The sequence below is a fragment of the Leishmania infantum genome, chromosome 24 (assembly GCF_000002875.2).
Source record: "Leishmania infantum JPCM5 genome chromosome 24".
NCBI lineage: Eukaryota > Euglenozoa > Kinetoplastea > Trypanosomatida > Trypanosomatidae > Leishmania > Leishmania infantum.
The window spans coordinates 263,745-280,035 of NC_009408.2; the positions used below are offsets into that span (position 1 = coordinate 263,745).

At 60.9% G+C, this 16,291-nt stretch overlaps 4 protein-coding genes across 4 annotated transcripts; all 4 read left to right on the forward strand.

Moving 5' to 3' along the window:
• Positions 1-301: 301 nt before the first annotated feature.
• On the forward strand, positions 302-3,541 carry LINJ_24_0750 (conserved hypothetical protein; the record flags this gene model as incomplete). Its single annotated transcript, XM_001465866.1, has 1 exon — positions 302-3,541. The coding sequence occupies one exon, from the start codon at positions 302-304 to the stop codon at positions 3,539-3,541; it is 3,240 nt and encodes a 1,079-aa protein (XP_001465903.1).
• A 1,195-nt stretch (positions 3,542-4,736) lies between these two features.
• Positions 4,737-5,714, forward strand: LINJ_24_0760 (conserved hypothetical protein; the record flags this gene model as incomplete). Its single annotated transcript, XM_001465867.1, has 1 exon — positions 4,737-5,714. The coding sequence occupies one exon, from the start codon at positions 4,737-4,739 to the stop codon at positions 5,712-5,714; it is 978 nt and encodes a 325-aa protein (XP_001465904.1).
• Positions 5,715-7,937: 2,223 nt separating this feature from the next.
• On the forward strand, positions 7,938-11,318 carry LINJ_24_0770 (putative DNA repair and recombination protein RAD54; the record flags this gene model as incomplete). The annotated part of the gene is made up of 1 exon (XM_001465868.1): positions 7,938-11,318. One exon carries the CDS (start codon positions 7,938-7,940, stop codon positions 11,316-11,318), a length of 3,381 nt encoding a protein of 1,126 aa, XP_001465905.1.
• A 1,128-nt stretch (positions 11,319-12,446) lies between these two features.
• On the forward strand, positions 12,447-14,162 carry LINJ_24_0780 (malic enzyme; the record flags this gene model as incomplete). The annotated part of the gene is made up of 1 exon (XM_001465869.1): positions 12,447-14,162. The coding sequence occupies one exon, from the start codon at positions 12,447-12,449 to the stop codon at positions 14,160-14,162; it is 1,716 nt and encodes a 571-aa protein (XP_001465906.1).
• Between the last annotated feature and the right edge of the window lie 2,129 nt (positions 14,163-16,291).

The following is a 16,291-nucleotide window of genomic DNA, read 5'->3' on the forward strand; positions in this document are numbered from 1 at the left end:
ACGCACCTTCTTCGCTTCCTCTTTCGCTGCTCGTCTCTTTTCTTTTTCCCGCCGGCCACGAGTGAAGCCGCAGAGTCGTTGCTGCCGCTCGAGGCAACACCAACACAACAGCAACGAGGGTTACATGCGCACAGATACATTACGTTGCATGCAGAAACGGAGCCGCTTTATCAGACTGAGTTACTACTGGGCACATCCGACGCGTTGCGCGCTCTCTATTCCTCTGTCTCTCTCGAACTCGTGAGTGAAGTTCATCATGGACGGTGAAAGTGGAAAGGCTAGAGTGCACGGGTCACGCGCGATGCCCAACACACAGCAGGCGCGGACGCCTACAAGGAACGTACGTGGGGATGCACCGGTGCGCCATTGGTTGCTGGTCGGCCACCGCAACGTCTTTGCGGACAACGCCTTGCCACCATCGCGCGCCCAGGCAGCACAGCCCAAGTCACCGAGCAGCAGCGTCAGCAAGAGCAAGAAGAAGCAGTGCGGGCGGTCGGTCAAGAAGGCTACCGTCGAGTCAGCAGCACCGTTCGCCTCGAGCCGCGTTTTCAGTGCTGGCGGATACAAGGACGCGAATGAGGGGGAGGGCAACGTCTCCGACATAGGCACCGCCTACCTCATATCCACCCCGGGGCGACCGTCGCAGAGTCCTGACGAGGATGGGAGATCTGCACCGTGTGCACCAGCGGTCGTGGCGGCGCTCCAGAAGACGGAGGCATGCACGCCCACTCGGAAGGAGCCTCGAGGGCAACAGCACTCCGCAGAGTCGTCTGTAGTACGGCCCACTTCGCCTCTGGAGCACGCTGAGGATGGCGTCTGCGCAGTGCAGACGCGCGACTCGTCGCACGTGCCAGCACCAGAGCGAGCCGCGTTACTGTCGGGTTCCTTACTTCTCTCTTCAGCTCCATCAGATGAGCACGCCGGTGATATGGCTCCGAGCGTCGGTGTGATACGTTATGCCACAACGACTCCTGCAGCTTCTGCAAAGAACGCCTTTGGGCAACAGCCGGGCGCCGGCACCGCTGTGAACATAAACGATGCCGGCACCGCCTGTTCTCTCGCATGCGTTCCCGAAACACCACACCTGCCAATGCAGGTGCGCTTCTTCCGCTCCTCGAAGCCGCGGTGGCAGGGCGCGAGGACGCCCAACGAGACAGTCATTGAAGCCGGCAACGATGGGAACGGCACTGACACACATGGGGAACGAAAGAACTTCATTCAGTCGCATGCGCGGGACCGGGTACCCCACGAAGAGACGGGGTCATGTGTCACCCCACCGCGCACACTGCACGCCGTGAGTACGATCGCCACGCTCCAAGAAAAGGGCGAGGAGGGCAGCGGCTTTGGTGGCAAGGATGGCGCCGTCGCCGACGCATGTGGGTGTCTCAATGCGCCAACGACGGCGGTGGTGGTCCGCGAGCAAGGTCAGGTGAACGCATCGCTCGAGCACTCGCCACCGCCTGCGGTGCTGCCCGTTCTCCCTCGAGCAAGCGCTGTCCTCAACGCGACGGAGGAGCTCTCTAATGCGGCAGCGACAACATCGTTTAGGAGCAGCGGCGGCAGCCCCATCCCACCACCGATCCCGCCGTATCCGAATAACCGTAAGGAGAGCACTGCGAACGCAACGCCATTGCGCCACTCGGATACAGCCGACCCAGCTCTCTGGCAGAGAGGGGGGCCAGGTGATGGTGATGAAGGTTGTATGTGCGTCGCGGGGCCTCACACGCCGGACGTGGTGCGAGAAGCACTACCGCGTCGGCTGCAGAGCGCCTCTCCGTCGTTGCAGGAGAGCGTCAACGCCATCAGTAGCTTCTTCTCCCCAGCCGGCCGGCCTGACTCTCGCAAGCGCGTATCGCCGTCGAGTGGGCGGGGCCCCAGTAGCAGCTACGGCTTCTCGGATGGCGGCAGCACACTGGAGAGCCATCAAACCCGCCGCTTGACGCCCTACTGCGACACTGATGAAGAGGATAACAGCCGTGGCATCTCTGCCTCACGGAATATGACAAGGCCGCTCGAAGAGAGTACGCAGGAGGCAGAGCAGCTGCACCACCGTCTGCCCGCCGAGGATGTCGTGGCTGCCGCAGGGCTTCCAGGCACGTGCTTGAGCAGCACCGACTCTGCTGTGAAGCCGAGTGCGACTCTGCTGCGGTGCAACGATGACCTTGCAACGCTCTCATCGCATGTGCAGGCGGAAGAGCCGGTTTGCCCACGGGAAGTCGGCTGGCGCTCGACTCTGCAGCTCAGCCATGCCCTGCTGGCGGAGTACCAGCGCAGCGTCTTGACTGCCTTCATGACGGCCTGCAAGGCGGCGTGGCTGCCGTCGATGGCGGTGTGTAGACTGGGTTATGTGTGCACACACGCTTACGCATCGCCATGGGTGGCGGAGCAAGCACCAGCGACGGGCATCACCGTGCCGGAGGTCCACCTCCTCTTTCAACTCTACTGCACCAGCCCATCAGAGAGTGCTGCCGATCGACTCGTTGAATGCTTCTTTGCCACGCAGCTGGTGTGCTACGTGAACTGGGTGCACCATCTCCAGTTTGAGTATCTGTACGTGCGCATGGTGGCACTGCGGGCCGTGTCCATGATGGAGCTGCACGAGCGCCGGCTCATCTGCATGCGGCGCGACTTGGCCATCCGGGACGCCATTGAGCTGTTCATGCTGCTCGCCCCTCGCCCGCGTGCCCCGATGGTGTCTACGGGACGCCGTGTCTTCTCGGCGTTCCGCATGGCCTTGCACGCGCTCAGCGGTGGTGGTGGCGGCAGCAACGCAGGTGCCGCCGCGGCCTCGGCAAAGTGCAGAGGGAGTTGCAGCGCGCGCACGCAGCACAAGCCATCATCTCCGGCGACCCCGCGCTGTGCCACTGGCTGCCAACTCACAGCAGACGAGGAACGGCGACAGCATCGTCCGCCGCGTGTCGAGCCGCTCTTCGCCTCGGAAGCCTGGAACGCGGCTCGTGCCACGTGCGACATCAGCGCAGTAAAGTCTCCCACGAACCACGGGGCAGGTGACAGCCACGTGGATGCGCAGAATGTGGTGCGCAAGGTCGCAAGCGCCACGAACCCGCCACCTGAGATGCCCGAGTGCCATCGTGGGGCGCCGCATCTGCTGTGCAAAACGTACTCGAACGACTGCGGGCCGGTGGCGGAGAGAAGTAGCAGCGGTGGCGTCTCTTCGGTGTTGCCTGTCTTGTGGCTGCCAAGGCTGATAAGAAGCACGCCGCGTACCGCGTCCGTGGCCCACAAGACACGTAAGGAGACGGGCATGGTGGCTGCTAAGACGGACTGCAGCGAAGTGGAGGGACAGGGTAAGGATGGCTTCTCCCGTCGCAGCGCCAGCAGCGTACTATCCTCAAGGTCACCGAATCACCGCGAGCTTGGCAGGCGGAGCAGTAGGGACGCCGCGCTGCCGCATGGCGGCCTACGCGCAAGGGAGACGGTGCAGCCAAAGAAGCGCAGCCGCACACCACCGCCGCTGCCAACGGACGCCGACTTTTTGAACTTACGCGACGCAGAAGTTCTGAAACGCTTCATAAAGTAGCAGCGTGCGTAGATGTTAGAGAGGCCCTCCGCACAGCGCACGTGCCTCAGTGCATGCGTGTGTGGATGGATGAATGTCTTGCACCCATCCTCTGGACGTGCAAGGGAGGAACGCGGTGCAAAGCCACAATACATCAGAGCCCCACCACCACCCAGCCCACCCTCTTCCTTCGTTTCTATTGGTTTCGTGTGTGGTGTTCTTCAGTGTGTGTTTGCATCCCGGTAAGGCTGCGGGGAACGCACGCGTATTCCACCGTGGGAGGGCGGGCAAGCGTGACGAGAGCCGTACTGTAGAGGTGGACGAGGGGAGCAATGTAAAGGATGGAAGCTGCGCGAGCAGGGGACGGTCGAGCGGCTCTCCGTCTGCCGCCACTGCACCAACCCTACAAGACCGCTCATACCCCTCTTCCCAAACCCACAGCGGGTGCTTCAATCACTGCTAACGCCCTCGTATGTGTTTTCTGTTTATGTTTTACGGTCTTTGATGTCGAGCGCACCCACTCCTCGCCCCGGTCCTCTGCCTCCCCTCACCCCACCCCACCCTCCGGTTTGGCACCCTCTGTCGTCCGGCTCGCTATCATATTCGAGAAGAACCGAGGAAGATAGTCTCAGGGATGTGGGAGGGCCGCGCTGTCCCCGACCAGGCTCACGAAGGCGAAGACCCGTCGCCATGGCACATAGGCGTATATATATATATATGTGTGTGTATAAATATGTATAAATATGCAAGGGCATGGCACTTAATACGCGTATGCCGGAGTGTAGTGGTGGGGAGGGAAGGAGGGGTGGTGCCGTGGCGCTCCTATTTCTCTGTGTCGATGGACTAACACAGAAGCTCAGAAAGACACTCGGCGGACGTTCGATGTAAGCGTGCGTGCGTGTGTGCGTGCATGTGTATGTGTACCATGCCCTCCTATGCCTAATGCCCTCCTCACCAGCGAGGAACGTCAAACGGTTGTATGTGTCGGCCAGTCGCATCCTCTGCGACGGGGAGGGTGTGCGCCCATGTCCATTCTCCACCCCTCTTTTTCTCTCCTACATGTCACAGGTCTAAGCGAGCTTAGCAAACCTGCAGTGGCGGGTAGCGAGTGCTTCGACACAGTTTCTATCGCACTGCATTTCCTAGTGGCAGCGCAAGAGAACCCCCACGCGTCTACCTTGTGTGTCCTTTCTATGCCCCCCCCTCTGTCCCGGTCATGTCCATCGACGCCGGCCTCTGCGACCGTTATGTGGTTTTCCTCGATATTGACGGCGTTCTCCTGCCGGTCCCGAAGTTCACCTTCGGCGGTGGCGACCTTAGCGGCAGGTGTGCGCAGACCCTCAAGCGGCTGATCGCCGCCCTCGGGGGACGCGACAAGGTGACGCTTGTGCTGTCCTCAACCTGGCGCAACCACCCTGCCATGGTGGACCGGCTGAACACGTTCATGCAGAAAGAGGCCGGCGACGGCATCCCTGTCGTGTCGGAGAAAACGCCAAACGGGACGGTGCTGGTGAGCTCAGTGACCTACTATGCCGATGACCCGTCTGAGCAGCGCCTCGTCCGAGATCGAGTGGACGAGGTGTACCGCTGGCTGCACACGCACATCACAGATCACCCAGAGGCGATCGGCGGGCGATGGTTTGCGATTGATGACATGCAGCTAGACGTGGACGAGCGCATGCGTGGGCACTTTCTGCACACGCAGACGGACGTCGGCATAACAGAGGCGGACGTGGACACCGCGTGCGCGATGATGGCGTCCCACCCAAGCCCAGCGGACGCCTACGCCGCGGCGGTTGCCGCCCTCGCCGATCCGGCGCTGAAGGCGGAAGAGATTGAGATTCATAGAGTGCTGCAGTCTCGCCTGGAGGCACAGCTCGCCGCCACCACTGCGGAGCTCACAGAAGTGCAGGAAAAGGTGGCGGCCCTCTCTGCCGAAAAGAAGGACCTCATCAGGGAGCTGGCAGAGAAGCAGCGGTCTATGGAAGACATGCGCTACCGACTGGCCGTGTACGACTTTTCCAAGCGCTACCCCTGCCTCGCCGCCGCTGTGGAGCTGGCTGGCACCAAGTCGGGTGCCGAGAGACGCGCCATGGATGACACTATCCGCACCTTCGTAACGCTTCTCATGGACCGCAAAGAGCTGCAGAAGAAGATGCGCAGCGAGGCCAAAAAGGTGAAGCAGGCCTCATGACAGGCAAGCGGCTGCGGTGCTGATGGGGATGGTGGTCGTTGGCATTGTACTCGAGCAAGAGAGCAGGATGATGTGCCATGGCGCGCCTCTCAGAGCAGCCGCCACGCAGCAAGCAACGGTGTATAGAGTCTGGTCGTAGCACGGCGGATAACGCATACATACGGTGCGCGTGGATGAGCTGTACAGGCGACAAACAAGACGAAAGACGCAAGAGAGCGGGAGGGAGCTGTAAAGGCATTGGAAGACGCACACACGCGCGCACGGTGCGTCCGGTGAAGCCCTCATTCCTGCTCACCATCTTGTACGCTTGCCCATTTCCATTGCCGGCGAGGGGAGGGGGCGTGCGCTCGCTGGCTGATGCCGAGCTCCCTCATTAATACCCTCTCAATGCTGTGCACACACAGACACACAAACACGAGCGCACGCACACACCCTCGAAGGCCACACCACACAGTGAGCGAATTCGCGTGAAATCGAGCAACGGCAACACCAAGAAACACAAAGGAAAGAGTTGAAGACTTGGTGCCTCAGGTTACCTGAAGTAGCCAAATGTGTGGGCTCTGCCTCGCGTGGCTCTCTTCCACGCGTCCACTTCATCGGCCCCTCCTCCAGCCCACCCACCCCGATAAAACCGCTTATCGGCAGCTACCAGACCACTCGACGCACAAACCGACCCTCCAAAGCAAGTCGGCATGACCCGAACTCCGGGGCCTTCGCCCCACCTCCACGCCGCTCTGCTCACTGGTCCTCCCGCCCAAGGCGTCTCCCCACCCGACGTTCGACAGTCTATGATGTTTCGCGGCGCTGTCGAAGATGGCGGCCTCCTTCCCGCCGCCACCATCTCCGCTCCCTCTGCGACAACGGCAGCGCTTGTGTGTTTCGCATCGTCGAGCAGCGTCCTATTCGCGGAGCTGCTCAGCCACGGCGCCTGCTTGTGTGTGTGCGTGCGTGTGCACAAACAACCGCGGGTCGCTCTCTTTACCTTCTACGCTTCTGCATCCTCTCTCACCTGTCACTTATTTGTACATTGAGGGCATCAGTATGGTGCGCGGCTGCACGCGACCGCGCGCGCATGCCTCGCCGTCTGCCCTTCTTTCTGTCTTCCTCTCTCTTACAGCGGCGTTGTGTGCGCCGAGAAAGCAGGAAGGGGGCCCTCGTCACACCTCTCCGCGACCATCGGCGTGTCAGTGATTCGCTGAGTCTCAAGCATTCCTCAGCTTTTCCTTTGCTCCCCAGAAGCACGCCCGAACCGCGCGAGCGCGAATCCCACAAGTGCGCGCACGCCGTCTATGCGGGCTGGACCTATACAGTTTCTCTCTCACGCCGCACCGCGCCCTACCGCGTGCCTCTGCCTCATCTCGGGCCTCTACATACATGAATGCATTACGCATAGATACTCTGCAAATCAACGTCACCAGAAGCGGAGCGGTGGTGCACGCCTCACACAGAGGCACGTATCTTTTAGAGTTCGCACATAGATGCATCTGCACACAGCGTGGCAATACCAACCACGGCACACAGCTGGCAGACGGGCATCAGACATCCATCACCCCCGTCTCCCCCTGTGGCTGAGTGCTCCAGTACTCGGTCACACACACACACACATAGGGGCAGTTGCACATTTCCAAGTAGGGGGGGGGGGGGCATCAACACACTCACACTACCCGCAGATCCGCATACACCTCCACATAGCATGGCATACATGCCTAGAACCGCTGCTCTTGTGCTTCTCATTCCTTCCTTCCTGCCGTCCCCACCGGCCGACCAACCGCCCTTCCTGCCTCTTTCTCTCCCCTTGCTTCTTGGGCCTTCCTCCACATCGTGTGCCTCTGTGCGCGTGCATACACACATACATACACGTTCTCTCTGCTTGCCTTGTCAGTATCACAGCGTCACACTACCCCTTTCCGTGGTTCAACTCCCTCCCCTCTCCCCCGGTTGTTCCGCCTAATCTGTCGTTGTCGTCGTTTACACCTTCGCCCTCTCCTCCCTTTCCTTGTCGCCCTCGTCCTCTCCTGCTCTCCCCGTGCGGACAGTCCTGGCGAGCGCTGCATCATCACCCCTGCCCGCTTCACAGACACACACGCCGACACACCGCGAGTGTGGCAGAACAAAGGACAGAGTTGCCCCACCACCACAATCCCTTCTACCTTTCCATCTACATCTTCTCGCCTTCTTTTGGGAAGGGGGTGTTCGTGTCGCTGAGCGAAATTCAACGCGGCGATGCGCAAGTCAGCGGCAGGCAGCGGCGTTGCCAACGGCACGTTCCGCCCTCCCACAACGAGTGGTGAGGGTAAGCCGGCGGAGCGCAAGCCCAGGACGCGCCCACTACTGCCTGCCACCGTGGCTGCCGCTGTGCCGCGCTTCATGACCGGTTGGCGGGCCCTCAGCAAAGGCAGCTTCAAGGCACCCGGCTCAGGGGATGCCAGCAACATCGGTGACGACACCGTGGATCTGCCTGGCCCGAGTGTGACCTGTATCACCTCCACTGGCGCTCGGCGCGAGGTGATGTACCCCACCGTCACCCCCCACAGCGCGGGCAGCACGGCACACAACGACCTTGTGGCTTACCGGCTGGCACGGCGCAGCCAGATAGACTACCACCAGCCGGAGTCCGCCGCCCAGGCGGTGGCCGCGCGGGCCCTCCAAGCTGCCGCGGCAGCGCGAGGGAAGACGGAAGCGGACTCTGAGGACAGCGGAAGCCAGGGAGGCGGCACCGCAAAGCTGCTCAAGGTGGAGGCCGGCACTGGAGGCGTGAAGACGGCTCCTGGTGCGCCGGAGGCTGCCGAAGATGGCACTGCAGCGGCAGCCAGCGAGGGCCACGAGACCGCCGCCGCCGCGAACGAGGACGCTATCCCAGCGGACAAGGTGGTGAGCCGCTACCCCGTCAGCCCCTATGGCAAGCTGTACTTCCAGGTCGAGACGGACGGCGCGACGCGGCATGAATCTGTCGGCATCGTCATCATCGATACGGAGTTGCTGGGGGTTATGATGTACGACCGCGTGGGGCGTCAGTATGGCAACCGGCCCGACCCTGGTTACCCGATCAAGCAGGAGGAAGTGGACAGTGCGAAGGCGGGCAGCGTCTTGAAGGTGGGAACAAAAAGTGTGCTGCTCATCACAGCGCTCACCGAGGAGGCGTTCCGCAGCGGCGAGTTCTTCTTGCGCTCCGAGCACGACCTCCGCGTGAAGGAAGACAAGGCCAAGGCCAAGGCCGAGGCCGCGGCCGCCGAGGAGGCGAAGGCGCGGAAGCCCGGGATGAGCTTCGGCAACTCGCTCAGCAACTGTAGCGCCTTCGCCTCCATCCTTTTCCGCCGTCGCCCCAAGGATGGGGAGACGGGCTTCGTCGTCCCCGTAGCCGGGCGTCCAAAGATGGGCAAGAATGGCATCATCATGGATGACCTGCACCCGCTGCACGATCCGGACCGCGAGAAGGCGGTGGTGCTGTTCCGCGCCGACTACAAGCGCGACGTGCACGGCCGTCGGCAAGTCTCCGTCGTTGTGGACCCGATCATTGGCGACAAGCTGCGGCCGCACCAAATCATTGGCGTAAAGTTTCTCTTCGACTGCATCACGGGCGAGCGCATGCTCGGCTACCACGGCGCCATCCTGGCCGATGAGATGGGCTTGGGTAAGACGATCCAGACGGTGGCCACCATCTACACCTGTTTGAAGCAAGGCAAGCACGGCCAGCCGACGGCCCGCAAGTGCCTCGTCGTGACGCCGTCCTCGCTAGTGAAAAACTGGTGCAACGAGTTTGACAAGTGGCTGGGCGAAGGGGCAGTGAGGCATTTCGCCATCTCCGAGTCGACTCCGAAGGGAGACCGCATTATCTCCCGCTTCGACGGCGATGGCGACGTCCTGGTCATCTCGTACGACCAACTGCGCAAGTATATCGACCGCCTCTCGGGGCTGCGCTCTGTCGAACTGGTCGTCTGCGACGAGGGTCACCGCCTCAAGAACGCGGAGGTGAAGACGACAAAGGCGGTGGACATGCTGCCAACGCGCAACCGCATCATCCTCTCCGGCACCCCCATCCAGAATGACCTGTCCGAGTTCCACGCCATGGTCAACTTCGTCAACCCCGGTATCCTCGGCAACCGCGACCTCTTCGCACGCGTCTTCGAAGAGCCCGTCTCCCTTGGCCGCGACCCGGGATGCCCAGACCACCTCAAATCTCTTGGCCGAGATCGCGCGCATTACCTCTCGGTGCTGACGCAGCGCTTTATCCTTCGCCGCACGCAGTCCATCAATGAGTCCTACCTGCCGCCCAAGGTGGACGTTACCGTCTTCGTGCGACTGGGAGAGAAGCAGGAACTCGCCTATCAGAAGCTGGCCGACGTGGTCGAGTCTGCGGAGTGCACGCCGCTGGTGCTCATTTCCGCCCTGCGGAAGCTGTGCAATCACATGGATCTCTTCCACGACGCGGTGCACCTGTCTCATCAGATTGGCAACTCGGCAGGTGCGTTGGCGCAGCAGCAGCAGGCTGGCCGCCGTCGCGGCCGCAGCAGCGCTGCAGGTGAATCGCGAGGCATCCCCCTCTCTGTGCTACCGAAGGGGTTTAAGCCGGGTAGCTTGAGCGTAGACTGCGGCAGTAAGATGCACTTCGTCTCCCTCGTGCTCGACGAGCTGAAGCGAAACGGCGAGCGCGACAAGCTCGTCATTGTGTCGAACTTCACGCAAACACTTGACATCATTGCAGCGCTGTGTAACTCGAAGCAGATCGCGTACTTCCAGCTTGATGGCAGCACGCCCATCAAGAAGCGCCAGCAGCTAGTGGACTACTTCAACGTGCCCGGCTCGCAGGAGATCGTGTTTCTGCTCTCCTCGAAGGCCGGCGGTGTCGGGCTGAACCTGATCGGTGCGAACCGGCTGATCCTCTTCGACCCTGACTGGAACCCCGCAAACGATGCACAGGCAATGGGCCGCGTGTGGCGCGATGGCCAGAAGAAGCGCGTCTTCATCTATCGCCTGCTCAGCACCGGCACCATCGAAGAGAAAATCTACCAGCGGCAAGTGAGCAAGCAAGGCTTGTCGGCGAACGTGGTGGACATGCAGGAGGATTCAAAGCAGCACTTCACGCTGGAGGAGCTCAAGTCCCTCTTCAAATACAAGGCCGACACGCTGTGCGACACCCACGACCTGCTGGGGTGCACATCCTGCGAGGCCGCCGAGTCCTTGGCCGCGAGCGGCCGCGGCAGCCGCGGCAAGCAGGCAGAGGAGCTCAAGATGCAGTTCCGCAAGGTGGGTCAGCCAAAGAAAAAGAGTGGGCCACGCATGGATGAGTTGAAGGCGTGGCGCCACATCAGCGCCGTTGCCTCGTTCAACCTTGACAGCGTTACCCGCGCCGTGGCGAAGCACGCGCCATCGCTTCTCTCCTTTCTGTTCGCTGACGAGCGCGATAACACCAAGATGGCCGGGCCCGTCGTGTCGACCTGCGTGAAGGTCGAGAAGCCCGCCTTCGAGGAGGACGAGGAGACGATCACGTGTGCCAGTCAAGCCGCCATCCAGCAGCAGGAGAGCGAGATGGAGATCGAGGTGATCGACGACGACGATGACGAGGAAGAGGCGGAGCTCGAATCGTCCGAAGAGGTCAGTGATTAGCTCCATGAAGTCCCTCTTTTCTGTCCAGTGGTGGTCGACGCAGATACCGTCGACAAGGATGTCTGCTGTGAGTGGACAGGCGTGCGCGTGTTTGTCCTTCAGAAGTGGTGCGCAGCGCGTAGTTTCGCTCTTTTTGCTTCTTTCTTTTTCTTTGTTGTTAGCTTGTGCTTCTCTCGATCCTATCTTCTCGCGCGCCATCATTTGTGCACGCCTCCTGAGCATCTCTCACTCTTTCCTCCTCCTCATGCCTTGCAGACCCTCCATGCACAACGCGGTGCACGGTGCAGCTTGCAACGCGCATCGTCCCCCACAGCGTTTACATGTATGCGCGGTCTCGCCCCCCCCCGCTCGCCTCCCGCGGCGCGTCGCTTCACTTTCTTTTTTCTTTATTGACGGCACTGCGCGTGTGTTTAGAGGGTAGGGGGTAGCCAAGCCGCCCCCACCATCTCTGGAGGTGGCAGGGTCATGTGCCCACGGCGCAGGGGGAGGTCAGGGCGAATTGATCGCTGCTGATGTTGGCCGTCAGGTTATGCATGGCGTTGCGTCGGAGAGACGCGCGATTGTGAACGTGTTTGTATCACCCGTGTGATGGGCAACGTGCCAACGTATTTGACCCCGATTTCTCCCCACGCCCGCCCCACGCTGCTTCGCGCCACGCGGATGGGGGCCCTTGTGACAGGGCCGGCGGGGGGGGGGGGCAGGTAGACTGGAGTTGAACACATGTTGTGTGTGGCAGAGAATGCACACGTTGAAGCGCACGCGTTGTGGAAGACAGGCAAGCAGAGGCAGGGAGAGAGAAGCCTGTTCGTTCGACTTGCCGCATCCCTCCTCTCCTTTCCCTTATGGGCCATCCCCGCCGTCCCCAGAGCGAAAGAAGCGGGCCGCCCCCCTCCTCCCTGCTTTCCACACTGACTCTCAAACTCACTCCCTCCCACCCCACCCCACCGCTTTACTTTCATATGCGTCTCCGCCATTCACCGCAACCAACACAAACATCTCATTTCGACTCGCGTGCGGACTCATCAAGCATTACTCGCGCCCACAGCCCCTCCCCCCTTCATTCCTCCACCGCCTCTCCCCTCCTCCCTCTGCCCCCGCACACACGGTTACTGCGAAGCGCCAACTAGAATGTCCCTCCAAAACGATCTGCAGAGCAAGACGGCGTCGCATGTGCACTCGCACTGTGCACATGTCCTGACGAACCGCTACCTGAACCGCGGCACCGCCTTTACGACAGAGCAGCGTAAGAAGCTTGGCATTCTTGGTGCCCTGCCGCCCACCGTCGAGACCCTCGAGATGCAGATTGAGCGTGCCTGGATGCAGCTGTGCCGCTACGACAAGCCCATCAACCGCTACCACCACCTGGTCAGCATCCATGCCACGAACACGACGCTTTACTACGCCCTCGTGCTCACCCACATCGAGGAACTGCTCCCCATCATCTACACGCCGACCGTCGGCGAGGCCTGCCAGAACTTCAGCAACTACTGGGTGCGTGAGCGCGGAATGTATTTGAGCAAGTACCTCAAGGGTCACTTCTCTGAGGTGATGAAAGAGTCTCTGTACGACAACGTCGACGTCATCGTTATCACCGATGGCTCCCGCATTCTCGGCCTGGGCGACCTCGGCGCCAACGGCATCGGCATCAGCATCGGCAAGTGCTCCCTGTACGTCGCCGGCGCCGGCCTGCATCCGAGCCGCGTGCTGCCGGTCGTCATGGACGTTGGCACAAACACGGAACGGTATCTGAACGATCGCGAGTACCTCGGCACCCGCGAGAAGCGCCTCGATGACGATCAGTTCTACAGCCTGCTGGACGAGTTCATGGAAGCTGTGAAGGACACCTGGCCCTCCGCTGTCGTGCAGTTCGAGGACTTCAGCAACAACCACTGCTTCGACATGCTGGAGCGCTACCAAAAGAAGTACCGCTGCTTCAACGACGATATCCAGGGCACCGGCGCCGTCATAGCTGCTGGTTTTCTGAACGCTGTCAAGAAGTCCGGCCTTGGCCCGCTGGAACAGCGCATCGTCGTCTTCGGCGCCGGCTCTGCCGCTGTCGGTGTGGCGAAAAACATCGCCCAGCTGGCCTCTCGCATGTACAACGTGGACATTGCTGAGGTGTTGAAGACGTTCTACCTGGTCGACACGAAGGGCTTGGTGAGTGACACCCGTGGTGACAAGCTGGCGGCGCACAAGGTACTGCTGTCGCGCAAGGACATCTCGGCCGAGGACAGCCAGAACCTGAAGTCGCTCGAGGACGTCGTGCAGTTCGTGAAGCCGACGGCCCTGCTTGGCCTGGGCGGTGTCGGTCCTGTGTTCACGGAGGCTATAGTGAAGAGCGTCGCCGCCAACGCTGCCCGCCCGATCATCTTTCCGCTGTCGAATCCCACGAGCAAGTCGGAGGTTATGCCGGATGATGCGTACCGCTGGACCAACGGTGCAGCTATTATCGCCTCCGGCAGCCCCTTTCCGGCCTCCACCATCAACGGCAAGACCATCAAGCCGTCGCAGGGCAACAACCTGTACGTCTTCCCAGGCGTCGGCCTCGGCTGCGCGCTGGTCCAGCCATCCTACATCCCGGACGACCTCCTGGTGGCTGCCTCGGCGTGCCTGAACCTACTCACGACCCCGGAGCAGATGGAGGTGGAGCAGCTGTACCCGCCGCTGGAAGACATCCATAACATCTCTGCCCACATCGCCACCGAGGTTATCATGGAGGCGCAGCGCCTCGGCATCGACGGAAACAAGGACCTGCCGCGCGAGAAGGATGCCATTCTGGCGGCCATAAAGACATCTCAGTGGGTGCCGCACTACCCGGCAGAGCTGGACGTCAGCCTTCTGTGAAGGACGGCGGCTAGACGTCTGCACCGTGCGACTGTAGCGCTGAGCGAAGGCGGTGCCGCTGCTTGCATGCGTGTATATGTGCTGTGTGTTACTGTGTAGTTGTATCTGCTGTGTGCACGCGCATCTGTCGCTCAATGCTACCTATAGGCCCTCCTCTCCTCTTCCTGCCCCGCACCCCGGCCTCACCTCCCCCTATCGGCCCCTTCCATGAACGCATGGTTACGTGCAGTGCCTTCTTCTGCGCGCCTCTGTGTCGCTGCTGCCCTTCCTGCACATGGTCGTGTGCATGGGGGTATTTGTCACTCTTCGGAGTTCTTCTTTACCGTTATCCCCCTCCCCCTCCCCCTCCCCCGCCTCCTTTTTACTTTTTGTTTTGCTTCCGTTTTTTTTTTACTTGAGACGGCGATGCGTGCGTACGTGTGTGTGTGTGTGTACCTGCCTTCTCTTCCTTGAACCCCGACTCCACTCATTCCTCTTTTCGCTTTTCGTTTTGGCTTTTCTGCGGACCTCCCCCTCTTCATCTCCCTCTCCCTCTTTCGACTCCCCCCCCTGTGATCCCCCGGCTCCTTTCACTGGGCGCCGCCTCCGTCCTGTTGTAGTTGTGTGCCTCCTTGTATGCCTGCGTTTTCTTCTTGGGGGAAGGGGGTATCCGCTTGCGGATGTGCCGATGCTCATGCTGACGCGTTCCCTTACTTAGTGCGTGCGTGAAATTTTTTTGTCGGGGAAGGGAGGGGGACGGATCCTCACTCCACATGAGGTTTGCCTGTGCGCGTCGGTGGGCGTCTCTCCCTCCCTCTCGCTCTGTGTGCGTGTGTGTTGGCCCCCTGCCGGGTGTCTCTTTCGGGTGTGCGTGTGCATCTCGTTTCTTCCGTGCGAGGATGTCGCACTCGCCCGCCATGCCGTGTCCTGAGCGTCTCTCAACGAGCTCGTCTCTCCCCTTTCCACGCCTCAGACGTGTTGGCGCCACCTTTTCGCTCCGGCACACTGGAGACGGCCCCCTCCCCCTCTCCCACCCTCTTCGCTTATCCCGGATGTCGACAAAGTCAGGGGGACGTGAGTGGGGAGGTGGAGAGAGAGAGACCGACAGACAGCGGGGGGAGGGGAGTCACGCACCAGAGCGAGAGACAGGCAGAGAGGGAGAGGGGGCAACCAGAAAAGGAGCAACAACGAAAACACTAACACAAGAGTGATCGGGTATCTTTTTCGGGCGCTTGGGGGGGTAATGAAAGGCAGGGCAAGGGGGTGGTGAAGATGTGGATGAGGGAGTGTGGTCGTGCGCGTCGCCCACAGGAGCACGCTCCCTCCTCTCCCCTCCCTCCCCTCTGCCCCTCCCTCCTCTCTCCCTCTTTCCCTGCTATGGTTATTGTCTCACGCAGGCACACCAGCACGCAGGCCCGGGGTGTCGCTCTCCTTCTTCGTCTTGTCGCGATGGAGCCTGACACTTGCTTCTTCATTGGTATATACTATTTCTGTTTTCTGTTACTTTCGGCTTTGTGCGTGCGCGTGTACCCATCTCTCCTCGCATCCGGTGCGTGGCAGCTCAGGGTTCTGCACCCCTCCCCCCGCTCCCCACTCTCTCTCTGCCTGCGTGTGTTTAGAGGGTAGGGGGTAGCCAAGCCGCCCCCACCATCTCTGGAGGTGGCAGGGTCATGTGCCCACGGCGCAGGGGGAGGTCAGGGCGAATTGATCGCTGCTGATGTTGGCCGTCAGGTTATGCATGGCGTTGCGTCGGAGAGACGCGCGATTGTGAACGTGTTTGTATCACCCGTGTGATGGGCAACGTGCCAACGTATTTGACCCCGATTTCTCCCCACGCCCGCCCCATCTGCGGGGTCACCGCAAAACCACCACAACACCGACAACTAAAGTACTTTGTTGTTTGTTTCTCCTCCTCATGTGCAGGACAACGCAAGAACGTATGCATACAGAAATTGCGGAAAGAGAGAGGGAGACGCGTCATCCGCATCCCTCGCTCTTTCCCCTCCTCATCATCTCTCAACTGTGCGCACCACCAACGGAGGACCACTGCGCGCGGCAGATGGAGACAGACAGACGTGCTTAAAAGAAGAAATCAGCGATAGCACACAAACAAAACGAATAGCAAACATTTTTTTTGTGGGTAAAGCGGC